This window comes from Molothrus ater, chromosome 16 (genome assembly GCF_012460135.2).
Source record: "Molothrus ater isolate BHLD 08-10-18 breed brown headed cowbird chromosome 16, BPBGC_Mater_1.1, whole genome shotgun sequence".
NCBI classification, from domain to species: Eukaryota; Metazoa; Chordata; class Aves; order Passeriformes; family Icteridae; genus Molothrus; species Molothrus ater.
The window spans coordinates 5,189,409-5,217,117 of record NC_050493.2 but is presented as its reverse complement, the minus strand read 5'-3'; the positions used below and the strand labels follow the sequence as shown (position 1 = coordinate 5,217,117).

Here is a 27,709-nt window from a genome sequence, read left to right as displayed (position 1 = left end):
GTGTGCAGGAGCTGTGGGACAGGCTGTACAGGGCTTGGTTTTGATACACCCTGGCCACAGCCAGACAGCATTCCACCCATACAGACAAGAGTTTGGGATTCTGAACAGGATCACTGTGTTTGGATCACTACTCCACTATTTACCCTCCAATCTTTGCTGTAGAAATAACTGAGGTTAGTCTTGCAGTCAGCCTCACACCAGCAGCACGGTGAGGCAGGCTGGGTTCTGTCTCCTCTCCCTCTCAGTATTTTTCTACCTAGAAACTTAAACCTAAACCCACACAGCATTTCCAGGTGAAGCTCATATCCCCTAGACCATGGCTACCCTCTCAAACAGACTCCAGATGAGAGAAGGAGCAGTTTTCCTTTCAAAACCTGTTCTTGGAGCAGGTAGCTAGCAGGTGTACCCCTGGCTGCTGCCTGGCCTTCTCACAAAAGCCAACCCTACAGCAGGTCCCACCATTGCCACCACAGGGCCCTGGGGGTGTTGTTTAAGCACTTTGTTATCACATTCCTACAGAGGTCCATTTCCTGCCTGTTTCCAAGGTGGGTGAAGGCTGGAGAGGGAAGGATTGGATGAGTTTGGATGGTGCTGCCACCATCCTCCACATCCATGCAGACTAAACTCTTGAGGCTGGAGAATCAGAGCCTGAAAAGATGAAAGCCCAGCGATACTGACAGCCTGGGATAGCTCATCAGGAAAGGTATTTCTCTCCTTCAGCAGGGATGGTTTCAGCTCCCCTCCTCTCAGCTGGCAGCCCACAAAGGCAGGTTTAGTTCTGGGGATTTGCTGCCACTGCCCAGGTCTGGAAGAGGAGCCCTCCTCCGTCCCCTCTTGTTTACACACCAGGGAAGAAAGAGCTTCCTGACAAGCAGACGAGGATGGCAAGGCACAGCATGCCAGCCCCTGTGGCCAGCATGTCCCCACAGCCCAGTCTGTCCTCCCCTCTGGGTGAGCACAGGGGGCAGAGAGGCAGGCAGAGCCTCCATCAGCCTTTCCCCGGTGACACTGCAGCTCTGCCACCCGTGTCACCAACGCCACGGTCCAGCTGTGGCACAACCAGCTCTGCCTCTTTGTGTCCCCCATCTGCTGGCCAGGCTGGGACCCCACAGGCTTTGGGACGTGTGTGATGCTAAAGCAGCAAGGGGGGAATTGCGTTTACCTGAGAGCAGGGGTGAGTTTGACACCTAAACAAAGTCGGTGAAAAACCCCTTGGTGCCACGGCTCTCTCGGGACGTGCAGCTGCCCTGCAGGCTGTGGGCAAGGACTGCTCCATGACAGGCACACCGAGCTCCAGAGAGGGACTATCAGTGCTCCCAGGACAGCCATATCACACTGGGATGCTGAGATTTGCTCCAGTAATTCTTTATTGGGTGAAAGCATCTGCAGGCTCGGGGTGTCCCAGCACTCGCGCACACACGGTCCCCCTGCGGGCTCCAGGGCACTGGTGCCACCCCAGCACACCCCTGCCCGGAGAGTCCCACTGCCACCTCGTGGGAAAGGGATGCATCACCTCTGCTCTGCCGCCGGCACTGCGAACCTGCTCCGGCCAAAGCCCTGCTCCTGCTGGGCAGCAGCGCCCGCAGGAACCTCCAGCAGCTGCCCTGGAGGGAGGAGGCCACAGACCAGAGGCATCGTGAATTAATCTGATCCTTCCATGGCTGTCTCCATCCCTGCTCCCCAGGCTGACTGGGAACAGAGGGTGCACCCAGGGCAGGGTGCACTGAGGGAAGAGGGGAAAGGCTCCCTGCAACAGCCCAGAACCTGCTCCTGCACTCCTGCTCCCACCAGGGTGACCCACAACACCCCTTGAGGGTGATGGATGTCCAGGGATGGAGCTCAGGAACTGAAATACTGGTCCCAAGCAGAAGACTCAGGGGTGAGGCAAACCCATGAATTCCCTTGTGCTCCCAAGTTAGCACCAGGTTATTAAAATAATGGTTCTGTTCATTTTCATCAGGATAGGCCACAGACAATGAAAACACTGCTTCACTGAGCAGTCAGAGAAATAAGGAGGCTACAAATCTCCCCCACAGAGGGAATGAAGCAGTGAGCAGCCTCTCATGGCTTTGAGAAATCAGCCTACAGCAACTTCCAAGAGAGGTCTGGAAACAATTCACTATTGCTGAAACTGCTGTGGGTGGAGAACACCCCACACCACAGACACAGAGGAGGGTCTGCTCCCTGCTCCCCCCAGACATGGAGCCTCCAGTTTGCAAGGGTGTGGTAAGAAGGGAACCATCAACCCCTCTTGTCCTGTAGCATCTCCCTCTCTGCATCTCTGATCCTGCCCAAAGAGCCACAGCACAAGCAGGAGGGAGGAAGGGAGGGACAAAGGCCCTTCCACAGCCCTGGGGACAGGATGGGACACTGTGGGGTGCCATGCAGGGCCATGCTCCTGCTTCCAGGACTGTACTGAGCCAGGCACTGGGTGGGCAACCTGAGCTCTGCCCTCCTGAGCTGCCAACAAGGCTGAACCAGCTCTGACCCAGAGCCAGAGAAGGACGACAGTCTCCAAAGTCCACGTGCTGGGAAAGGTATCCTTGGGCTCCATACCAGGGCCAGGGGGCATTCACACTGTCCCTCTGGTCAGCAAACCTGCAGTCTCCACATCAGGGAGCACAGGGGCCTCTCACAGCCCAGGAGCTCCAGGAAAGCAGCACTCAGGAAGGACCACACCTTTGACAGGCCTCCTGGGGCCTCTCACAGTCCTGCACAGCTCCAGGAACACAGCACTGAGGAAGGACCACACCTTTGATGGGTCTCTCTGGACCACTGGGAAAAGGAACATCAAGCTCCTGAGCTTTACTCTTGTTTTTTCTGCTTCCATATTTTGGACAGGCGGAACTTGTTCTTCTTCCTCTCTGGCTCCTGGCTCTCAAGAGATCCATCTGCAGGAGAGGGAGCAGACACAGAGCAGGTTGAGACCCACAGCCCCAGTGAGCCCCAATGCTGCCCTGGAAAAGGAGAAAGGGCCCTTACCCAACCTCTGTATCATGTCTGCCAACATCTGGTCTTCCTCTTTCTCTCTGTAATGGAACAGCATAGCATTAGGAAACTTCCCTGTGCTCATGACAAGCTGGTAGATCCCAAAGCCCATGCAAATACTGCTCTTATTCCCCAGTAAGAAAGGACCAACCTCCACAGCATACCCTGAGAAGGCTGCAGGAAAAAACCCAACAGTTAGAGTCTTAGACATGAGCAAATTCCATCTGGTTCCCTTGAAAGCAAGGGCCTGTGTGGGGATTTCCAGACCTTCTCCCAGCTGGCTGATGAATCATCAGAGTTCATGGAGTGGTGGGACACCAGCTCACCCCAGGAGATGAGTGAAGCTGAGACAGCAGCCTGGGGTGCTACAGAGGTGCTCACTGCCATGAGGGACAAGCACACTGCTGTCACCCCCTTGTCCTGGCAGTACCAGAATCCACAAGCAGGAGCTGGTGCTCTGAGGTCAAGAAATGGAGGCTGTTCTCAGCATCAGGAGGCACAAATCCAGCTACTTGACATAGTTTTCCTTTGAACTTGGGAAGGATCCAGTTCTTGGCTACAGTTGTTCTTGCACTTGCTGCAGCAGACATTCCTGACTTCATGTTCCCAGATTCCTCCTGCATCTCCCATACCGCCTGCAGCCTCTCCATCTCCAGCCTCTCCCTCTCCTCCCCTGCATTCCACATCTCCCAGCCCTGTTCTCACAGCAGCTTTAGCTGGAGAGAGAACAGGGCTGTGGTCCTGATCTCTTCCCAACAGCTGCCAAGGATGCAAAGACAGCAGCATTCAGGACAAGATGTTGATGACAGGTGACCACCCACCTCTCATGGAGCAGAAGTCTGGACTACAGCCACCCATCCACCCCTACAGCCTGGGCAGCAGTGGAAACACAGCAGTGCTGGCTCATTTCCCACCACCTGAGCAGCCTCACCTGAGCCTGTCCTCATCCAGGCAATCCACAATATTATTGCGATCATTGACCGTGTTCAGGTACGACTCCAGCAGCTCCTTCTCTTGCTCCTTCTCCCTGGGAGTCTTCAGTTCCTCTGCACAAGACAAGGGAAGCCCATCTCACAGCTACAGGCAGTACCTCCCCACTGTGGCTCCTGCCTCCACCCCAGTTTTACAGTCCTCACGCTCAGGGGCACATCCTACACGCCCTCACAAAGCAGAGGTGGGCTGGATGTCACAGGGAGTCTGCCCTGCCAGGGGACACCCACAGTGCAATCCCTTCAGATCTGAAGGACATCCCAGGGCTGGCTCACAAGGTGGAGGCTCCTGGGGCCAGCAGGACTCCCAGTCCTCACCTGGTTTGCTCATGAGCCTTCGCAGCTCCATCTCAATGTTCCACTGCTGCTCCTCCAGGTTCTGCTGCTTCATCCTGGAAGCAATGACAGGAGTGATGAGCTACTGCCATGCCCCAGGGTTGGACCCTTCTGCTGTCATGCTGAAGTCTCATCTCTCTGTAGCCCACCACCTGGGCAGGGGCTGCTGGCTCAGGGGAAATCTTCCTCCACCACATTTCTGAAGTTTCCCTCCTCACGAGCTCTTCCCAGACCCTGGGTGCTCAAAGCCCACCAGCTAATGCATCAGGATGCTGGCAGTTCTCCCAGAGACACCCTCAACCGTTCTCATCCCACCAACTGGCACAGGACTTTTTTGGGCTCACAGGAAGTGAGCACAAGCAGACAGGAGAATTTCTGATTTACTCACTTGTACATCAGCTCTGATTCCTGTCTGAGCAGCAGCTGCTTCTCATGGATCAGTTTGAACCAATCCACCATAAGGGCATCCTCAGACTCATCTACAGAGGAGACAAAGGGCAAGAAGCTGCATCAGTTCAGCCCCCCTGGCTCAAACACACAATCTCTTGAGGGAGAGCCTAGGATGACTTAGGTGAGCCCCAGGCAAGCTCAAGTGAAAACTGGCAATCTTTGGAGGCCCTAGCTCCAAGGGATGCAGGTCACTCCTATGGATTCAAGGAAGCTGCTTATGGATACTCTGCTACTGGACTCCCAAAACTCTGATCCTCAGCCAAATTAACACAAGACCTGCTCAAAAAATATATTACAAAGCAGCCAGAGAAGGTTGAAAATCCCCCAGGCTTTATCTTTGTATACCAGGTACCTCTGGCAACCTGGTGACTCACATGCAGCCTGAGCTCCTAAAAATGGTGCCAAGAGTGCCCAGGGGTAAGACATGAGCCCCACAGCTCCCCAGCAGGGCACAGCTGGCACCAGGGCTCCTCACCTCCCTCACAGGCACGCAGCTGCTTCTCCAGATCCACTCCTTTCAATTCCAGCTCATCCAGCTGCTTCTCGATGGCACAAACCTTCTCCTGGATCTTCTCCTCAGGGAGGTAGTCTGGGTGCAGCTAGGGATAAAAATGTAGGGCCAAATGCAGCTCAGGAACCCTCAGACTGCCTGGTGAGGTCACAACAGAGATGGCAAAGGGCATAAAGAGCCCAGGTACAGAGCCACAGCCTGCGAGGGCCAGGCCAGCACAGGGGCAGAGCTGGCTGCTCACACCAGAGCAGGGCCACTGCAAGGCTGGGACACATCTGCTGCAGTGGCCACTGCAGGCTGGGACACATCTGCTGCGAATGGCCACTGCAGGCTGAGACACATCTGCTGTGAGTGGCCCCTGCAGGCTGAGACACATCTGCTGTGAGTGGCCCCTGCAGGCTGAGACACATCTGCTGTGAGTGGCCACTGCAGGCTGGGACTCATCTGCTGCCAGTGGCCACTGCAGGCTGGGACACATCTGCTGTGAGTGGCCACTGCAGGCTGGGACTCATCTGCTGCCAGTGGCCACTGCAGGCTGGGACTCATCTGCTGTCAGTGGTAACTCCCCCACACCTGTCAGCCTGCAGACATTCTCCCTCATTCTGTGGGGGATGCAATGTCTGCCACAGTTTTGTTTGGCTCTGTCTGATTCCAGCTCTGATTGTCTCCCTGCACGGAAGATACCAGCAGCTTCTCCACCTTGTTCTGCCCCAGAGCCTTTCACCCCTTCCCTGGGTACCCAAATAAACATTCCCAATAAGACAAACTTAGATATATCTGGACAAGCACTCCAGAAGGATATTTAACCACCCCACCCTGCTCCCCTGACACCTGGTTTCCAGCCATACCTTGGTTGGGGACACCACTTGAGGCTTCCCTTTGCTTTTTGGAACAGGGAGTTCAACTAGAAGAGAGAGAAAAAAAAATCACAACAACCTTTAAATAATTTTATGGTGTGGGACAGTGCCTGTCCCAGACCACCAGAGCACAACAGGTGCCAGCTACCCAGCAGAGGTCACAGATGATACACATGCATGCAAAGGCCTGACCAAAGTAAGAGACATCTCCTCACAGCCTGATTTACTCCTTGTGGCTTGTCCCTCAGGTCACAGGTTGCTGCTTTCAACCCCAGGGTACAGACAGTCACCTAATTCAGGTGTGACTTTGGAATTTCCACCCAAGAATACTGACTTGCATGTTCATTCACTATCTTGTTAAAACACGAAGATATTTGTTGTGGCAAAACCCATTCCTTATTAAGGTTCCAAAGGGCAGCACAGAAAGACAGGGTTACTGTCATAGCAAACACCAAGACACACTAAAAATGTCCCTCTAGTGCTCTTTTACAAAGGAGCATCAGTAAATACTGATGAAACAAAGATGGTCTAGGGGACCTCAGTGTAGATCTCAGGAAACTAATGTTCAATTCCTCCCACAAAACACTTCTTAGGTGAGAAGTCCCTTAGGCCCCACTCCACAGCATTATTCAGGCTCTGGACACCTATTAAAATCAATCCTTAAGCAATGTGTATTTGTTCCACAGTGCCTCAGCTTCCTCTGCCCAACTGTGCTGCAAGGATAACTACAGAAGAGTGTGAGGTATTTGGATCCCCAAGGGGCTGGGCTGGATAATTACCACAGAGAGGGAACAGAGGCGTGAGTGGATGATGAGATAAGGGAGGAAAACTCTGCTACCAAAAGAGCAGGGTTGTAACAAAGGCAGCAGCAATGCAGGCTGAGCACACACAAGCAGAAAGGCAGGACAGACAGACTAGGGGAGCCTCCTGAGAGTCTCTGGAGATTGAGGAAGAGCTCAAGGACAGCTCTCCAGTTGCCCATTGTGCTTTCTAGGAGGAGTGCAGAGGGAGAAGGTGCTGGATGTGGCTGTGCTGTTCCTGCACTGCTGGGCTCTGTCAGGGATCTCTTCCCTCTGGATGCTGCTGGTTTGCTGCCTGTGCACTGCCTGCAACTTCTCTTAAAGATTCCTCCAAGAGGGACTTGTCCTGCCTCGAGCTGTCTGCCTGAACAACACTTCCCTCTCCCAGCTCAGTCCTGCACCTCTGGGCTCCTCCCAGGTGGCCCCAGCAGCACCTCCAAGCACGGCAGAAAGCTGCACCCCTGATGGAGAGAAGGCCAGGGTCACTGCAGGGGAAAAGCCTGTAAAGTGACACCCTGTGACCAGCCCAGGATCTGATATCCCCTGATGCCCCCAGGTTGTGGCCTGACAGACACAGGATGGGCTGGCTGCTTGCCAGCAAGCTGGAAGTAGGACAGCTGCAGGAAAACCCTGGAGCCTCCTTTCTCAGCAGAAACCACCACCTACCACCAAAGAAAATGAAGGACCTACAGAAATGCTCCCCATCCACAGCTCAACCAGGACTGAGGGCAGGAACAGCAGCTGACTGTTCACAGCTCTGAGTGCTGAGGTAAAAATCTACAGAGGAGCAAGAGCTCCGTCCCTAACCCACAGCCTGCCCAGTGACAGCACAGGAACCAGCCTGGGGAAAAGTGGGGGGACACTGCCAGGAATATTTCCCAATGGCCCTCCCCCATGGCAATCACTCACCTTTAGGAAGACAGATATGAACCCAGCCTCCCTTCTCTTAACAGCTCACCCACTTCTTGGGAGAGACTGGAGCTGAACCCTGGGGCTGAGGCTGAGGAAAGAGGAGCTGGGAAGCTTTGGGAAAATGCTGGCAAAGGAGGCATAGCAAACTTTTAAAAAAGACAACACAGCTGGAGACTGAATGTTTGGTAGCTGGCTAAGGACAATGCTGAAACCAGCTGACAAAAAATAGAGCATGAGGCCATTGAGCCACCAGGACCCATCCTGCTTGCTCCAAGACAAACATCAAGGGCAGGACTGAGCCCTGCTGTGTGAATCTTCTACTCCAGACAGGTAAGACACAGCAAGATGGGCCAAGGAAAGGGGAGACAAAGAAGCTGAGGAAACAGGACAGCAGCAAACATCAGGTTAGCTCCAGAAAATTTCCTCAGCATTGTGGTGGGATATGTCAGAGCAAGGATAACTGGGCATTGGAGGAGAGGTGGGTGAACAAATAGCAGTAAGAAACTGGGTAAAGAGTAGGGACAAACTGGTCAGGACATCTTTGAATACCAAAGAAACAGCAGCCTTGGCTCCTGCTCCTGTGGGTCCTGCCAGCTGGAGTCTCTGGATGACAGTTCTCTGCATTCCTTTTATTTCCTAAAGCCACTCAGCTGAAGAGGAACAGAGACATCAACTAGATCCCAGTTCCCCAAATTAGGAGATGGTCCTCTTCATAGCACTAAGTCTAAAGAATGAAAGGGCAGTGACCTTGAAAAATTCCTATTTCAATTTCTTCCTTTCCCACTGAATTCTCTGGCCTTGCTGCTTCCTGCTCAGGCCAAGCTGGCTAATAAAAATCAATTACACAAACTCTGCCCCCATGACAGCAGCCACAGGGTTAGGCACAGAAAACTCTGGGACTCATATTCCATAGTGACCACTGAGGCTGCTCCCTGACAGGGCAGGGGAGAGGGTGACTTTGGTAGGCAGAAGAGATCTTACATGTAGCAGTGCTTGTTTTCAACTGGTTGCCATCTCCCTCCTTCTTGGCAGACCCTCCAGGATCTTTCCAGTCTTGCTTTGAATTCTGACAGCTCCTGATAAGATCTGAGCTGGGAATCAACAACTTCTTTGTGAATCCACCAGATGAACCTGGATTAAGAAGCACAGACAGGTTTTGGGTAAGAAATTTCAACCCTTATCTCATAAAAATCCCTTTAATGCCCAACGTCTCTGGCAGTCACCACTACCAAACTCCATTTCTAGTCCTAGTCCTCCTCTCTTGATGATAATGAAGGGCATAAACCCAAAGTAAACAGGGAAAAAGCACTCATTACAAGGCCAGAGTAAGAGGAGAATAAACATTTGGGAGGAGAATAAACAGCTGGGAACCATCACTAAGATTTCTCAATATTCTACAAGAGAGTAAGTGGAATCTTGCTGGCTGTCTTGCAGAAAAGGGAACCGTATGGATACTGAGTGCCTCTCCCTGGGGAAGGATGGAAGGCCACCCACCAAAGGCACAAAATAAAGGCACCACAAGGCTAAAGCAGGTGCAGAGAGCAAAGATCCCTGAAAGCAAAGGCACATTCTCTACCAACACATCCTTGCAGTACAATGCCTGTCCCTTTCCTGAGCAGCAAAATGAAGGCAAAGCTTTTATCCTTCATACCAGAGTCCTGCTTTGCTGGTGGGACAACTACTGGGCTTGGCTTTGGCTCCTTCTGTGCTGGGCTCCCTGCTCCCACCTGGGAGATAGCAGCAGGTTTCTTAGAGCCATCTTGGTCCCTGCAAAGAAAAAAGACAAAGGTAGGGAAAATCCCTCATGCTGAATGGTCCACAGGAAAAGTTCTGGACATCCTGGTGTGGATCTCCACCTGGGATGGTCACATTTGTCATGGAAACCCACCAGCTGCAAAGACACTCACTTGCTGGCCACAGGCTTCAACCGAGATCTCCACCCTTCTGGGCTCTCAGACTTGTTGTCAGCAACATTTGTGCTTCCTGAAGAAAAGAACACAGCAAGGTAAATAAAGATACACAAGAACAAAAACATCCAATAAAAAGAAACAAGCCAGATTTGAGTCTCAGGAGAATCCTAGGAGATAAGGCATGCACTGGGGCAGGTACTATGATGTTATTGCAGCAAACCAGCACCAGCTCAACAAGTTTAACATGGGCAGATTCAGATACAATAGGCAGTAGGCAATCTCAGTGGCATTTTGTCTTCCATATCAAATGCTTTAAAACCTACACAGTTACAGAAATTCAGCCACAGAGTACGTGAACAGGCACATTCAACAGCAATTCAACACAAAGAGCTCAGATCTCAGAGACCAAAGGCTGGGGCAGGAAGAGACAAAAAAGCCCCACAAAGTCACAGCAAACTGCAAACAGACAGTTCTTCTGGCCCCAAAAAAATTCCAGCCACCCAAAAGTGCCTGGGACACTGGGAACCCCCAGATACCACCCCCTGGCCTGCTGCTAAGTCACCATGATGGAAGCTTGGTACAAAACAGACAAGGAGGCTGGATGACCTGCAACTGCAATTAAAAAACCATCCCAAAGCTCTGGCAAGGTCTCCCACCTGGGAAACCCTAAGCCTTTGAAAGCCACCTGATCCCAATGCTTGATGACAGCAAGTACAACTTCAAACACCTGGAGATCCTCAGAGCAGTAGAACTCCCATGCTAGAGGGAGCAGTTGCACAGGGATAGTGCACATAGGGAGAAAACACAGCTCAGAAAACACAGACACAAAGGACAGAGTCATGGACACATTTGCTGTACTGGTCCAAGAGGAAGGCATAAAGTTGGAGTGGTGTGTCCAGGCAGAGCTGTGTGAATCATTCATCCTCACCTTTGATGCCTTTTGACTCTGGCTTGTGCAAAGGGTCAGCAGGTTTGCTGGCAGCCTGGCTCTTGGGCACAGGGTCTGGAATCTTTTCCTGCTTTGGTGCTGGGTACCCTGTTTTGCTGGACTGTGGTTTTGGAGCTGGACTCTGAGAACTGGTGGGAGAAAACTTGCCACTGCAAAAAAGAACAACTTAATGAGTCTTTTTGAAAGGATGGACCTTTTTATTTGCCTCTGTTCCAATGATTTGTATGTGTCCCTCTACATGCCTTTAAAACGGAGCCACAAGAGCAGTCAGGACAAAGCAAAGAAAGATGCAGGGGCTTCTCAAATTATCCCAAGGAACATCTTGGCAGTAAAAAGGGAGAGAGAAATAGTGCTTACCTGCCAGGTGCTGAGGAGCCAGTGGAACTGAGTCCTCCTGGCCTGCTTGGAGCAGTGCCTGATGCAGACAGAGCCTGTATAATATGGTTACGTGCCTGATCCTTCCCAGCATTCACCCGACTGACCTCAGCAGTGCTTCTGGCAGGGGCAGTTCTATCAGGGCCCTGAGGAGACTGCACTTGTTTTTGAGTCTCAGAAGATTTATTGCTGGAGGACTCAAAAGACCGAAAAAAGTTTTCTCGTGCTTGCTGTGTTTTAGTTGTGGAGGATGTCCAAGGAGGCTTTGCTGGGGTGCCTTCATGGGGATCTGATTTATTCCCCAACGAGACACCTTTGCAGTCATCTGATTTATTTACAGCTGAGGAGGACCATGGAGTATTTACACTTTTGAAGCCAGAGCTTCCAGAAGATGAAACAGATGGCTTGGTTGAATTAGTGAGGCCTTCCTGGCTGGGTTTCTTCAACACCTGCTCTGGTTTCTTGGGTTCTGCTGCTTTCTGGAACGCCCTGGCAGCAGTAGGGGCTGGGGTACTGTCAGGCTTTTCCCAGTACTGTGGAGACCAGAGATCTGGGCATTGTCAGGCTGCTGGTGGCTGGTACAGATGAACGTACCGGGCTCAGGCCCAGCTTTGTAGCTTCCAGGAAGAAGCAAGTTCCAACACTGCCTGCACCTGTGGATACAAAAATCTCAGGAAACATCCTCCAGAGTGCTGGGAGACACACAGCTGGGAGTGCAGGCACGACTCCACCACCCACAGGAGGGTGAAGGCACCACACTGGCAGTGAGCAGAGCCTGTGTGCACACTCCTCAGGCACCAGAACAAGAGCTGTTGATAGCACAGCCTGAAGCAGGAAAGGTGTAGATGAAAACAGACCTGTGGAGATGGTTTCCCTTACACACAGGTCAAGAGCAAGCCCAGATTGCCTCCACTCTGAATAAAATGTGCCACACCACTCTCTCCAGTCCCAAAGAACCAGGCTGGCCCCCTGTGAGTCCCAGGGCTGTGCCCCTGCCTTGAAGAGCTGCTGTACCTGAAGCAGTTCCTGTGATAGAGCTTCCCATCGACCAGGTAGCGCTGCACCAGGTGCACATGTTTCCCACAGACTCCACAGCTGCTGCTGGGGACATTCCCACTCTCTGCCAGGACCCTTTTCTGGGGGGAGAAGCAGAGGGTGAGCAGACAAGAGCATGGCCCTGGGCACAGCTACAAACCTCCCAAGAAGGTGAGTGTTTGGCATGCACAGCCAGGACAGAGAAGTGGCACCCAGGAAATCCCCTCTCCCTCTAATCCCTTGGTCATAGAAGTCACAGAAGTGGAACAGCCCTTGGAAGGACAAAGCATGGGGAATATGTTCCCACAAAACCAGAGGACCAGGGTGCTCTGTCTGCCTGTAGGCAAAGGTCTCTGATTTAAATTAGCTGGGAAAGGGCTTCTACCCTGTTTTCATCCCTACTCTGCTTTGAAACCATATCCAGTAATTGGATCAACGTTTTCTAGTAAAAATAATATTACATCCTGTAAAAATCTCCATTCCCCATATCTAGGAGCAGCACATCCATGTCCTAAGACACCCACATCCTGTTCAGGAAGTATCCAGGCTGACTTATGATTTTCCAGCGATTCCCACCTCAATCTATGCCAGAACCAGACCTCTGGATTAAATCACTCATAGTGAACAGAAAATGTAGGGACTAAGTCCTTACCAGCAGGAGCCCTGCACCAGCCCAGTACTCTCCATCTCACTGAACACATTTAAGGTATAAGGAACACCCAAAGCCACATTTCTTACTGTGGTAACTGGAGAGGTTTCCTTTGGCTTAGCTCTGGCTGGTGGGTGGGCAGGAGGCAGTTTTGGTGGCACTGGCTTAGGAGGCTCTGGTGCAGTTTTCTTCCCAGGATGCTGCTCTGGAGATTCAGAGGAAGGACGCTTGATTCCAGCCATGCCTCCAACTGGAAGAATGGAAGAAGGGAATATTTTTAAGGAAACATAAGGAAAACTCACTGGTTTGGGAATAATTTATAAAGTAAGAATATCAAGAGGTGCCTGATGCGTAACATGAAAAGCACACAAGGAGACACAGACTTCCTTCATGAGCAGCTCTGTACTGGACTGAGGGGCAAGAAGCAACAAGTGAATTGTAACAACATTCTGAAACTGCTGATTTTTCTCTTCTCAGGGAATTCATGAAGAGAAACGCAAAAGTGAAGAAATGCAAATCAACATCCATCGCTGGTGAGAACAAGACCTTGGGTTTTCAATTCCAGCCCATGGTTTGGCTGGAACTGATCCCAGCTGGAACAGGCCCTGCTGGAACAGGCAGAGGAGTCATGAATAAGGAGCTGAAGGGTTTGCAAACAGAGGGTTTGCTTCATTCAAGCTGTTGTGCTCCAGACTTCCTACAGAGCCTGAACATTCACTGCTGCAAGTGTGCACTCCACACCCCAGCTGGGACTCCCACAGAGCAAACAGCCTTGTTGAATGTGGAAATGACCACTAAAAATGGGTAATTCTGCAAAGATTTGGAGGTGCCATAAAGGTGCTGATGTGGAAACCAAGACTTGCCACAAGCAGCCCGAAAATGCCCAATTCCCTTTTCTTTGCAGATGAAATAGAACCCCTCAAAACCCTCTCACTACAAGTGGAGGAAAGAGATTCTCCAGCACACTTCAGTCAAGCAGGGAATGGTGCCCTGGGAAGTGCAGGGAACCTTCCCTGGGAAATAAGGCTTTGTGCAAAGTTTTTACAGACACAAACCCCAAGTGCCTCACAGGGATGTTATTCTTGCACCACTTCCTATTCTGAACGAGATGTCTCTGTGTTCCTTGTGGGATATTTGAGCCACAGCTCCACTTTCCAAGTGACACTTCAATGGCCACTCATCTGAAAAGAGATTATACCCTGCTCAGTAAACACAGAAAGGGCAGGGAGCAGAGAGAGAGCCCAGTTCCCAGCAGTCTGCCCTCAAGAAAGCCAACTCTCCAAATAAACACTCAGGACTCCTAGTGCAGGGAGCAGGGCACAGCTGACCCAGCACACAGGCTCCGACTGCCCCTCACTTGTGTCCCTCACTGAACTCCCAAAGCCCAGCACAAAGATGGGTGGCTTCAACTCTGCTCATCCACAACAGCGTGACCTCACTGAAGCCTTGTCTGCTCTCCCTGCCTGCCCTCCTGTGCCCTGCTTGTTCCAGGGTCCTGTGGAACCCATCTGAAGGGCACGGCTGTGCGTCCGCGACTCCGCTCGGTGCCAGAGGGCACATTCCAGGCTGGGCTCATTTTCAGACATTCCCATTCACCCCAGCAACAAGAATGCAACCAAAGTGTTTTGAGGGACACTTGTGGGAGTATAAAAATGTGCTGTGCTTGATGATGGGGTGGAAAAGATGCAGCGGGGAGGGGGCAAGGACCCCAGCCTGACCCAGGTTCTCACCACTTGGCACGAACATGACGGAATTTGTTTGAATTCAATCAGAACAGTTTTAAAACAAGAAATAAAAAATGAAGAGGGGGAGAGAAGAAGTTGTGGAAGGAGAGAAAAAGCATGGTTAAATGTCTAAAGAGGTGGAGAAGTAGAAGAGTTTAAACAGTAAAGGCAGCTCTGAGTGAATTGTGCTTTCTTTCCAAGACGTAGGACATTTTCAATACATATCTCTCCATTTGCATTCACCTTAACCACTTAAGACATTCATGTCCCACTTTAGAAAGTTTCCTCTGGAGGAACCTGTAAAATTGGTTTATTATATTACTTCATTTTGTGTGAGCTTAAAGTGAAATATAAACCAAGACTACAAAAATGCTCCTGTGAGCCCAACTAAACTCTCCAGTATATGAATACAATGCCTTGGCAGCTCCGTTTTATGTTTGACAGAATTTCTATCACAATTATGTCAGTTAGGGTGGTAATTTTCTTCTCCTTCCTTCTATCAATGCTGCTGTGCTGTACAAGCCCTACCACTGATGCTGTCACATTGGCACAGCCCAAGAGACAAGCTCAGCCTTGTTCTGCTCCATGCTCTCACCAGCCCTCAGGTGTGGTGAGACTGGAACAGGGGTGGAGGTGCTCAAGAATGGGAAGCTGAGGTGGGGACCGTGGAGAGGAACCTTCAGTGCTCCTCTCTGGCTGGACCACAAGAAAATTTAGACTGTATTTTAAATTTTAAGGCAGAGTTTCAAAGACAAGACATGGCCCTGTACCCTTTCAAAAGCACTGGTGCAACTGTAGGCTGGTGTGCAAAGAGTTTAACCCCCCAGTGAAACAGTTCTGATACCAAAAAGGCCTCTGTGCAGTTTATTTTGCTTTTTCCAAGCTTGTCAGGAGGCAAGGGAAAGCATGAAATGCTTCCCAGCCCTCCAGGGAATATGGTACTTACTAGGAGACCGTCCATGGAAGTAGTTATAGTACTGGGAAACGTAGGTGAGGATGCTCAGCCTGTCTGGCACCTTCAGAGCAACCATATCCTCTGCATCCAGCAAGGCTGGGATCCCCAGCTCCTCCTCTGCCACCCGAAACGCCTGGGAAAAATAAAATAAAAATAAAAATACAGGGGTTTTACCCACAGCAGGCAGGAGAGCTGCTCCTCATCATAAGTAAGAAAGTGCACTGCAAACAGCCCCACTCAAATAAAAATAACTCTACTGGGGAACAGCTGCACCAGTTTAACTCCTACATCATAGGAACCAACGGAGTCATGGCTTCCAGCCACTGCCTTGAGAAACCCAGGCAAGGAGCCAAAAATCTGTCCTGGCAAGCTGGCCATAGCTCAGTGCTCAGTAACTCACCTGGGCTTGCCTTGCTCTTCCCTCAGCCTGCCTGTGTGTGTGAGTGCACAGCTGCAGAGAGCCAGGCTGGCAGAAGGGGATGTGTCAGGCCAGGCTGGCAGAGCTGTTTCCAGGCTCCCAGCCCAACCTGAGCTCTCCCCAATTAATGGTGGGCTGGTAGGTGCTTGCAGGCAGCTTTCATCTCTGAGTGCTGTGCTGAAGTTTCCAGCCTCCTACGGCCTGCTCTTCTCCATCTGAAAATTGGGCTGCAGGAGAGACCCTGCTCTCCCAGAGCAGAAAGGGGGAAAAGAGGTGTAATGCAGAAAAATTCCTGATACAGAGCTGCCTTCCAGTTTAACTGCTTCCATGCTGCCTAACATGTATTAGGGGTAAATATTCCTCTTTCTGGTGTCCTCTGCTTTGAAACTGCAGGTAAAGGAGGCAAAAGCTATTTGCTCTTGCCTCTGAAAAAAAGCCTTTAATAGAATACAAAAAAAACCTGCAACAACCAAACTTCACCCTTGCCCAGCTCAGTTTAGGGCTTTTACTCAGGACCTTCTCCAGCCTTGTTCCTTCCCAATTCATGGGGAAAAAAATCCTTTTTCTCCCCCTTTGGAGCACCCCTGTTGAAATGCCAATACAGCAAAGGAAAACAGCACTTGCAGGACCAGAGGTGCAAGGATAGCTACTGCTAAAGTCCACAGTGAAAGGGTTAAAAAAAAAACTTGAATATATTAAACCCCTCCACATCTGACCTCTGGCACGGACACACACAGTGTTGGTGTACAAGCCAACCACTCCTGCTTAGAAGAAACAAACAGCCACTATTTTTCAGCAAGATAATTACCATTTTTTTCCATTGGGTATCCCAGTAAAAATGCAACAGAGCTGACATTAAAAACGCTTTCAGCCAGTTACCACCGGCTGCGTCACCCCAGCTGCCAGCCCAGCCTGGCACTTTCCTGTCTTGCAAACTGGTACTTAATGCATTCTTTGGAGTGCTCCCCACTGCACTGGCTGCACAACTGGTCTGACCAGTTGAGTTTCCCTGCTGGACACTGCTGGTGTGGGGTTTAGTGGGGACACAGGTCCTGCCACCTCCTGCCACGGGTGACACCGGGCACGGAGCACGAGCCAGGGGCTGCTGGACCACAGAGAGGAGGATGCTCTGTGCTCCCACCTGGTTTGGGCAGAGCCAGGTGAGCAATGCAGAGAGCACCACCAGGACATGGTGTCCCCTGTGCCTGCAGCACCCTCGTGTTCCTGGGAGCTGCTCTTGCCTGGAGACCCAACAGGATCAGCACCTAAGAGGACCCAGTCACCTCTTCCTCTGCCTGCCTGCCCAGGCTGCCCTTTAAAGGACCAACATGTTGGTTTTGCATCATGGTTTTCATCAGTGCAGCTCCAAGGGCTTTCCAGGGGAAGAAAGTGCCACTGCTGCCATGTCCATGCAAAATGGGAAAGTGATATGCTTGAGGCCACCTGAGCTGCCTGGCACAGGCTCCACCTGCTACACCACACCACCATCCACCAGCACTGACTCCAAGCCTCTAGAAACTTTCCTCCTCTTTATATATTTTTGAAATCTTTAGCCAAAAAAGTGCCACCAACTGAAATTTTTCACGGGTCTGGGGTTGGTCTTGTGGCACTTGAGAAGTGACAAATTCTTCCTTGACAGATGACCTTAAATGGCCAGCTGCAGCTCAAACAAAGCTTTTTTACAGGCACAATACAGCCCTTGCAAAGAAGCCTCTGATGAGTAAGGCATCAGGGAGGGTCTGGACAATAGCAGAGCAGTAATTTTGGGAGAAATCAGCAAATCCTTGTATCCCAAGGACAGGCAGAGAGAGCAAGGCAGGGTAGGAGCCAGGATGGAGAGCAGCCCAAGGGGGATTCCAGCCCAGGAGCACAGAGAGGTGGAGGGACAGTCCCACAGCCAGCACAGCCAGCACAGCCAGCACACCAGCAGGGAAAGGACAACACAGACAAGTCACCCCACAGCAGGTGGAGTAAGGAAGAGAGAGCAGAACAAAGGACATAAAAGAAACTCAGAAAGGGGGAGGAGGGGGGGACACACAGACTGCAACAAAGGAGGGAAGCAACTCTTTATGAGAAGCACAAAGAAGCTTTTCATTAATGAAAGCAGCAGAGGCAGCTCACAGAGCTCATTTCCCAGACACAAGCAGACACCATCAGCCCAGCTGGACAAGGAGCAACACTCAGGGATCCTCAGCACTTCAGCCAAGATTCCATGGAGAAGAGGCCCCAACTCCTGCCAAACACCAAACCCCCAGGGCAAAATGCATGGTCTGAATCTGCCCTTGAGGAGAGGAACACACGGGGCTGAGCCCCAGAGTGTCACCAACCCCTCACAGGCTGCAGCCCCAGCCTGGGCACACAGGGGCTGTGAGGGACATGCCAGGGATGAAGGGGAGCAGGAGCTAAGGAGCCATGAGGGGACAAGTTTAGCTCTTCCAGAGGCAAGAAGCACTCCAGCCAGCTCACTGCCTGAGAGTGTGTCACTCCTCCAGCCCAGACTGGGCTAAGCTGCCATGGTTTGCTCATATCCCAAGCTCCTGTCAAGCAGCCACGAAACTGCATGGAGCAATGCCAGGGGAAGAGAGGTGTTATAATTCACTGCCTCTCCTTTTGCAGTGGAGAGAGGGAGAGGAAAATCCCTCCTTGGATCACTAAGACCATGCTAGAATCCAGTGCAGGAGGGGGTTGGCCAGCCTAACTTCTGTTTTCTTTGTGGGAAGAACATGAGAAACTCCAATACCAGGCTGAAGTGTCCAGGCAGCATCCAGACAGGTTTTAGGATGTATCCACCTTGATCCCCTGCACCAGAAAGGAACAGAAGTGGGAGGACACTCCCTGTGCTTCCCCTCTCACACCAGCTTTTCCCCAGCTCCTGCTCCCCCCCATCAGGAGCATCACACACTCAACATGTCCATGTTTTGAGCTCTAGCAGCTCTGTCTGAGCTCCTGCTGCCACAGGACACACTGGGAACAGGCATCCCTGTGTGAGCTAAGAAGTGTGAACAGCCTGAAGGTGCTTCCAGGCAGCCAGCCAGGCTGGACATTGCTGTCCACAGGAGAAGGCTGGAAGGTGCAGAATAAGGCAAAGGTTTGGAACACAGCACAATGGGCACACTGTGTCTGCAGGGTTTCTGTTGCTAAATCACATGAGCAAAGTGCCACGTCCCAGACTAAACCAAAAGTAAACATGAAAAGTCACTTACCAACTTGTTGTTCTCATACACATTTTCTTTTCTGAGGGAGTCAAAGTTTCTGAAATACAGAAAGAGGAAAAATCTCAGATTGGTGATGAAGAGTGAGCTGCTCCACTTCCAGCTCTGGCTCAGGGGACAGAGCATCCCATCCAGCCTTGAACAGCTCCAGAGAGGGCAGCGTGGCAGATCCCACCTGAGAGTCCCAGACCTGCTGTACCCAGGACAGGGATGTGCAGCAGGCACAGCACCTGCCCACAGGCAGCACCAGAGAATTTTGGCACATCTGCCTTTGCAGGGCTGGCTCCCACAGCTGCCTGTGGACAGGACATGTTGGTGCAAAAACATCCCAGGCACATTGAGGGGTTCTGCTGAGACAGCCAGGAGCAACCTCTAATTCATGGGGTGGTTTCTTGGCCCCCAGAAAAGCCTTGCTTCCCTCCCACCTCAAAGAGACACACCAACACCTGCTGGCCAGGTATGAGCACTGTCACCCCCAAAGTACTTTCCATGTTCTTCTCCTGCCTTGAAAGTTGCCTCCACACAGAGAGCTCAGCTCCAAGGAGGTCTCTCATGGATCCCTCACACACTGCATGTATCACATGCTTTTCCAACACACCCATATCCTCTGATCTCAGAAGCTCCTGGGTCCAGCAGCACATGAGTTCTGGCTTCAAATCTTCCTTTTTCCTCTGGCAGAACTCCACAAAACCAGCACCAGGGATCTGCCTGGGAAAACATCTGCCCATACCATACTGCATCTGGTAACACCAAAGTTGCCAGTAGAAATTTTTGTCTGCTTTCCCTAGGGCTGTAACTTTTGATTTGTGCTCATAATCAGTAACTGAAAAGGAAGTGACAATTACTGTTCACAAATCCAAGCCAAAGTCAACAACTCCTTTCTGCTCTCTCCAGGCATCACTTCCCTCTTCACCTCTCCCCAGATTTGCTTTCCCTCTCCCTGGTCCAGCCCAGAAGCCACACTCCCTGCACTGTGCTGGGAACTGAGAACCTGGGATGTGCTGGGACAGGGATGGAAGCACAGGGGAGAGTTTGTGCTGCTGCAAGTGGAGCCCTGTGGCAGTGCTCCCTCAGCCACAGCAGAGTGTGTCCCTTGCTTAGGGAACAGCATCACCAGCTTTGTTAGAAACCCACTGCCACTTGCTAAACAGGGAACACAAAACTGGCTGCTGGCTGGCAGCCCTGCTCTCCAACACTGCTTCCTCCTGCCCAGGCAAGTTGGCAGGGTCAATTCCTTTCTGATAACCCCGTTTCACCTTCCAATCCTTGTGTCTGCTGGCACAGAGGCTGATACCTGAGAGGGGAATTCTCACTGACAAACAGAAAGCAGCACCAACTTTGCATTCCTTGTATGTAGCACCTTTATATCTGAGGTGGACCCACCTTCTTAGCCCATCCTTCTCCTCTGGGATGAGCCAGGGTAGCCCTGAGAGCCAGGGCAGAGCTGGCTCACAGCACCCTATTCATGAGAGAAACACATGATCCGTATGGCAGCGGGGGAACTTTTTCCACTGCTTGTAACAGCAAGGAGCAAGCCAGGTCCTCTATCTGCTCAGCACAGAAAGTGGAGCATTACATCATAAATAAGAGAGGAACCTTAAACAGGCTGGCTCATCATGCCACAGCCTTTGCCTCCTCCCTGCTTCCCACAGCTGGTATTGCTGTGTGGGATAAGGACAGAAGGAATGAAGATAAAAAAACCCTGAGGTTAAACTCCCCCAAGGAGCACGTAAAGACAAGGCACATCCCACCTCTAAACCACAGAGTCCTTCCTGTGCAAAATCAAAGGGAGTTGCAGAGCTTTCTCTTCAAGCAGTGCTCCTGCCCAAAGATTTCCCTTCCCTGAGACAATGGATTAAAAAGAGCAACAAAAATAATCATGTGCCAAAAAAGTCTCAGTGGAACAATAGATGCAGCCATCCTTGGGTTAAGTCAGGCCAGAAAATTGGTTTTTTTTAAGACCCAGCAGAAGGAGGTGATATCAGCTCTTTGCCTCACTCCCAGTTCTGCTCCCAAACAGTCTCTGTAGCATGGAAATGCAGCAAAACACTGCAAGAACAAAGAGGAGCTCCAGCTTCCTTGGTCCTTCTGACATGTAAGACACTGGAATTACTATTTATTGTCAGTCAGTGGCCTTAGCCACACTCAACACTGTTTGCTGTGGTGGTGTGTGCACTCCCTGGCATGCAGCAGAGACCTAAAAACCCCAATCTTTTGATGGTGAATGTCTCAAATCCCCTTCTATTCCTGAAAAGAAAGTGCAAACAACCAGGTTATTTGGTCATTTCAAGAGTCCCCTGACCTCTCAGCATCATTCTTTCCTGGCTAGTCAGGTGAACTGCTTACATCTAATATTTCTTGTGGAAATTGATCTTGCTGGTGCATCTCCTATCTTGGAATATCAAAGCTCTCTGGACCAATGTAATCCTAAGACAGCAAAGGTAATACAAACAGAGAAGTAGGAGTTCTCCACTGAGAAAACACAGGCAACTGAATTAATTGGAAAATGTGAAAAATATAAATGTGACCCAAGAGAGGCCTCCAGTGTTGGAAACAAATCAGAGTGGAGTTCACAAGCACAGAAATACTTTTATTCCTGTTTTAAAACAGGGCAAGTTTTTAGCTCTGAAAAAAAACAAACCCTTCCCTTAGCAAATAAGTGGCTGAGCATTTCCCATGCCCACAAGTCTCTGTGACCACCCCCTGCTCCAGCTGCACAGACCCAGCACTCACAAACATGTCACAGTGCTCTGCAAGCACATGTGCTTCCACAGGAGGAATCCCTGCTGCTGCAAGCACTAACTTGATTGGAAACTTGACCTTGGAGCAGACTGAGCTTAAAAAAAATCCCAGAGCCTCAATGGCACCAAAAAAGTTTCTGCTTTTTGGCACTTTTGTACTACTTTCTCTACAGACAATAAGATGTGCAGTCAAAAGGACCACTGTAAAGGAGTGAGGCACCCTTTGCCAGCTTGCACAGGGGGCTCAAATCCAGCCTGCTCTGCTGGGAACAGGAGCTTTCAGCTGTGCTCCTTCTGGAGATGCAAAGGTGGGACAAGGCTGGGAATTCCAGGAGGGAGATGTCCTCCATGTGCCCATCCTCCTCTGAGGAATGCCTGCCCACACTGCCATGCTCTGGCTGGCAAGAGACAGAATGCTGCCAAAATGAACCCCCAGTCATCCTCCCCTGCCTATGCCTGTCACACAAACCACAAACCCACCAAGCCAAGGCAGCTCTGCCTCACCCCAGCCTGCTGCTGACAACCCATCCCCAGCCTGACCTCATCCTGCCCTGCTGAGCTGCCCCTGACCTGGAAATGCTGCTGGGGAAAGAGCACTGCTGCTGCTCAGCTGCCAAGGGGGATTTCACCACCAGCCCATTCCCAGAACACCAGCCTGCAGCCTGGGAAAGAGCAAGATCCTGGATGAAGAGAAGGATCTTAATCAAAACCTTTCCTTGACATCTGGCATTAATATCTGAGTGAGCGTGCACAGCTCCCCTGCCTCTTCAACTCATTTATCAGGACAAGGCCACTAAAATCCTGGCTGAAGCTTGCACAACCTTCACCACCACATGTGGCAGCTGCTGACCTCAGCCTCCTACCATGAGGCTTCATGTTCCTCTGACAAGAGATGTCCCCAGGCTCTACAACCATCCCAGAAAAAGAGCTGGAGCCTGCCTGAAACACTGGGCAGAGTCAGCTGGGACTGACTCTGAAGCACTCTTTATCTGGGACAAAAAAGAAGTGGATTTCCATGGTAATTCAGCATGGATCTTCACTCCCCCAAGCATCCTTGCATGAGTGGGAAGTGAGTGGGAAATGCATTTCTAATTTTACACAGCTTGCCCTGTTCACTGGTAAGACACAAGCCAACATTGGCTAAGTTTGAGAGGAGTTATCATATTTTCCATATGTTTTCCAGCAAGAAAACAGGAAGGAAGGAGAGACCCACACCAGCCTGCCCTCTGAGCCACATACCTCACAAGAGAAGCCCGTGTTTATGTCCATGTTTTGAGCTTGAAGTTTTCCTGGTAATTTTTCAGGCTCCTGCAGGAGAAATCCCCTGCACTCAGCCCAAGAATGTAATTTGTGTAAACCAAGGCAGAAAACACGCTGTTGCAAAACTGATGCTGTGACTGAATCACGTTCTGCAAGTAATCTGTGCAGCAGAGCTGCTGCAAACTCACCAAGAGCTCCAAACACCCCTTTCTAGTTTTACTTTCAGTCTGGTGTTTTTAATCTTTAACTAGAATCCTTGGTAGAAGCAAGGACAGGAGCCCAGGATGGAGCCCTGGGAAGGAGAGGTCACAGTCACACATGCACCCAGCTGCACTTCCCACCTCTGTACCCTGCACCAGGAACACTCAGAGAAGCTTTTTGGGATAAATGGAGAATCTGCACAAGAATTCTGCCCCAGGATCTGACACATGGCACCTGGCAACCCTGGCCACCAACCACCCAAAAGCACCATTTCCTTCCAGCAGGACTTTGCCCAGTCAGTAGTACACGTGGTGCTTTCCTGAATTACAGCACTGACACGGATGAAGGAGGTGACAAATAAAGGCTTCTCTTACTTTAACCTTCAGGCAGCCCTTGCTGAGCTGGTCTGAGTCAGAAAGAGCTTCTGTGATGTCCCAAATAAAGTCAGGCAGAATGTCCACCATAAAAGAAAATGAATGGCAACAGAGAGATGCCTCAAGGAACATCTTCCCTCTCCAGCACAGGAAAATTTCTTTAAGAAATGTCTATCCACAACCCTTTTTGCACAGTTCAAGGATTATAAACAACTCACTAAACTGGGCAACAGGATTATTCCAGCTCTCACACTGCTGAGCCCCTGTGCACAGCCGTGCTCCGGATGGGCCAGCTGCAGGAAGCAGTCACAGCCCCTCCACAAGAACACCTCAACCCTTCTGCCCCGGTGTTTTGTATTTTTGGGACTGCGAATCAAAGGAAGGAAAGGAAATATTTGGAGTCACATGGACATGACAACATGTCAGGAAGTCATTCATGGCAACACCACGGTGACGGCGCAAGCACTGGGACAACAAAGGGTGCCTGGAGCTCCTGAACCAACGTCTTGCTGCCCAAGCCTGCTCCAGCTTCTGTCAAGTTTCAAGGTAACAGAGGAGAGAAAACAAGAGGTCTTCTCTTGGGTTCAAGCAGAAGCAAACACCTGCAAGAGGGATGGCTGCACACAAACGCATGTGGCAGGCTGTCCTGGGAGCATGAAGAAAAAGGGAGAAGATGCAGGACAGGAGGAAAACTGCAGTACAGACCACCCAATCTGTTCCTCACCCAGGTGGGCACATCTGACAGGAGAGACCTAATGCTTAAATCAATACTCCTGGGCACTCTTTCCCTTGACTTCATCTTCCCCCTCAATCCCACCATCTCAAAGACCCCAGAAGAAAAAATTAATCAAACCCAAAGAACCCCAGCTATGAAGCAGGATCTATGACTCCCTTTGGCCATTCACCTTCCATATGTCAACATTTGGGCAGAGACAGTTCAAAACCCACAGGGCACCAGAAATGGCCCCAGCAAGGCATGAAAAGCACTTAAGCTCCCACAAACAGAGCTCTAGATGGAAAAACAAGGATGTGCAGGAATCCAGTGGCTGTGGGGCCCTGCCCTTTTATTGCATTTTGTTTAAATAGCCCTTGCCTCATGACTTGTGAGTACTGTGGTGCTGTTGGGCTGAGCAAGGAGAGCCCAGCCAGAGCAAACACAACAGCAAAGAAGGAAATGCTGCCCCAAAGATCAGTGCCTGAACTTGTTCTGCAATGGAAAGGATGCATGTGGAACATTTATAATCCGGCTACTGAGGGAAGAAAAGGGAAAAAGGAAAAATGCATGGAAAAAACCAGCACGTAGGCTGGGAGAGCAGAGCTTTTTTCTTGGAGATTCTCAGTGTGGGTGTGAGCAGAATGCTGCTGGTGATGTGCCCACAGGGAGGGCAAGAGCCTGGGGAAGGTGGAAGACCAGGGTCCACAGCTCAATGGATGGCAAGACAGCCACAGCCCATCCACAACTTGATGGTTGGCGGCATGACCACAGGCTCAAGAGGGTTCTTGGGTGGATGGAGAACCTGGGGTCTGCAGCTTGATGGACAGCAGGATGGGCACAGCACATCAACAGCTCGATGGATGGAGGGATGGGCACAGCCCAGTGAGGGTTCTGAGGGGATGGAGGACACGGGGTCCACAGCGCGATGGAAGGCGGGATGGGCACAGCACAAGCACAGCTCAATGGATGGAGGGATGGGCACAGCACATCCACAGCTCAATGGATGGAGGGATGGGCACAGGCACATCCACAGCTCGATGGATGGAGGGATGGGCACAGGCACATCTACAGCTCGATGGACGGCGGGATGGGCACAGCACATCCACAGCTCGATGGATGGAGGGATGGACACAGCACAAGCACAGCTCGATGGATGGAGGGATGGGCACAGCACAAGCACAGCTCAATGGATGGAGGGATGGGCACAGCACATCCACAGCTCAATGGATGGAGGGATGGGCACAGCACAAGCACAGCTCAATGGATGGAGGGATGGGCACAGCACAAGCACAGCTCAATGGATGGAGGGATGGACACAGCACATCCACAGCTCAATGGAAGGCGGGATGGGCACAGCCTAGCATGGGTTCTTTGGGGATGGAGGGCACGGGGTCGATGGGCACAGCCCAGCGCGGGTCCCGGGGTGTCCCTGGCGCGGCCCTCGATGCCCAGCACGGTACTCACATGAGGTCGGGGCGGTGTCGGTGCAGGATGGCGCAGAAGGCGAGGCCGTCGCGGAACGAGGTGGTCATGTTGGTGATGCTGACATCGCGGTAGCCCTCGCACTGCTGCCGGCACCACAGCTGCAGGTTCTGGATGGCCGCCATGGCCCGCGGGAGCCGCAGGGCTCGGCAGGGCCGGGCAGGGCCGGGCAGGGCCGGGCAGGGCCGGGACCCTCCGCGCCGCGCCGTGCCCAGCCCGGGCCGAGCAGCCCGCGGGTGGCGGCCGGACCGGCGGCGGGAGGCGGGGAAAGGGGCGGCTCTGGGGCGGTTCTCCGGCGGCTCAGGGGCGGAGAAGCGGCGGGGAAGGCGCCGCCTTGCCTCGGGGAGCGGGCAGCGGCGCCCCCGGCACAAGGGGGCCCGCAGCAAGGGCAAGGGAAGTTTCCTCTGCTCCCACACAAAAACGTCCTGCCCGAAGGGGCGGCCACCAGCGGAGGCGTGAATCATATTTAGTCACTGGATGTTTTCTCCCCTTTTGGAGGAGAAAAAGTTAAAAAGCACCATAAAGCATCTAAATGTAAAGTGTTCGCTGGATAGTCCTGAGCTGGGATGATGGATTCATCCCCAGCATCACCGGCTAACACCAAGGGCGAGCGGTGCCGGAGCCGCCAGAGACCCTCCTCTGTCCTAGCGAGAGACGGCCGGGCAGGGAACGGGGAGGAGGAGGAGGGAGGACGAAGCTCGGCTGCCAGAACCTGCCCGGAACCTGCCCAGAACCTGCTCAGAACCAGCCCGGAGCCTGCCCAGAACCAGCCCGGAACCAGCCCGGAGCCTGCCCAGAGGTCTCGCTGTGGCCAGGCCAGCCGGGAGCAGGAGCTCTGTCCCTGCTGGGGCAGCGCATCAGGCATCGGCAGTGCCATGAAATCAAGGACTCGTTCAGGCTGGAAAAGCCCCGCGGGCTCCTCCCCACGCCGTCCCCGCAGGGAATGTGGCTCGATAAGGGGAAGGAAGGCGGCCCCGCTGGGCTCGCTCCGGCGCTGCCATGGCCAGCTCGGAACAGCTGCCCCGCAGCACACGCGTCCCATAAAATAACTCGGCAGACCTCACGCAGCTGGCAAAACACGAGAAGAGACAAGGTAACACTTAAACAGCTGCCTATAAATTAGGGGAAAATAATCAATAATACATATAATACATTAACGGCATTTCTGTGACATGATATGGATAATATACATTAATATATAAATACCTCACAAATAATTCAGAGTGTTTCCATTTCATCAACAATCACTGGCCAATGTATTTACTTTATGGTAAGGATTATACATTTCATTATAAATGGCTTGCTGGGCATGTCAGCAACTTTTACATCTCCATTCACTTTATTATTAATGGTTTCCTGAACAGTAATGGCATAATAATGCACACAATGCAGCATGAATATTTGATGTGGCATCTATAGTCTCCCATTTATCATTTATAACAGGCTACAAAAACATTATAAAACATTTATTACAAATTTATAGATCACTTTATACTAAAAAAAAGTTGTGTTATAAATACATTATTAATCCTTTATGTCATTTATAGGAATCCCTTGTAATAAGGCCTTAGCATATGTTGCTGCACAACCGTAACAAGAGTGGTGTGGTGAGGAGGAAATACGGCACTGTGAGGCTGCTCCCAGGTCCTGGGTGTATTCTGTGATGGAAAGCAGAAACATCTGCACTCAAAATTAATCAGACTGCCAAGGGACCAATCAAAAGAAAGGCTGGATTAACTCAAAGTTGGGTTTTTACCCCTCACTTCCCTCAAAAAAGACATTTGCCGGAGCCCTGAAAGATGAGCTGTCCCACATTTCCACAACACCTTTGATAAAATAGTATAATTTACAAAAAGCCTGGCTAAC

General features: G+C 51.4%; 1 protein-coding gene across 1 annotated transcript; it reads right to left on the bottom strand.

The window, feature by feature from the left end:
* Window positions 1-1,349: 1,349 nt before the first annotated feature.
* On the bottom strand, window positions 1,350-26,054 carry MICALL2 (MICAL like 2). Its single transcript, XM_036392737.2, is given in 18 exon segments — window positions 1,350-2,891; window positions 2,983-3,029; window positions 3,920-4,034; window positions 4,296-4,369; window positions 4,702-4,792; window positions 5,239-5,362; window positions 6,123-6,178; window positions 8,825-8,974; window positions 9,495-9,610; window positions 9,751-9,826; window positions 10,682-10,851; window positions 11,060-11,606; window positions 11,609-11,730; window positions 12,092-12,213; window positions 12,851-13,011; window positions 15,432-15,573; window positions 19,062-19,110; window positions 25,826-26,054. Coding segments are annotated over 18 exon segments (2,391 nt in total). The 5' UTR covers window positions 25,969-26,054; the 3' UTR covers window positions 1,350-2,805.
* Window positions 26,055-27,709: the final 1,655 nt, after the last annotated feature.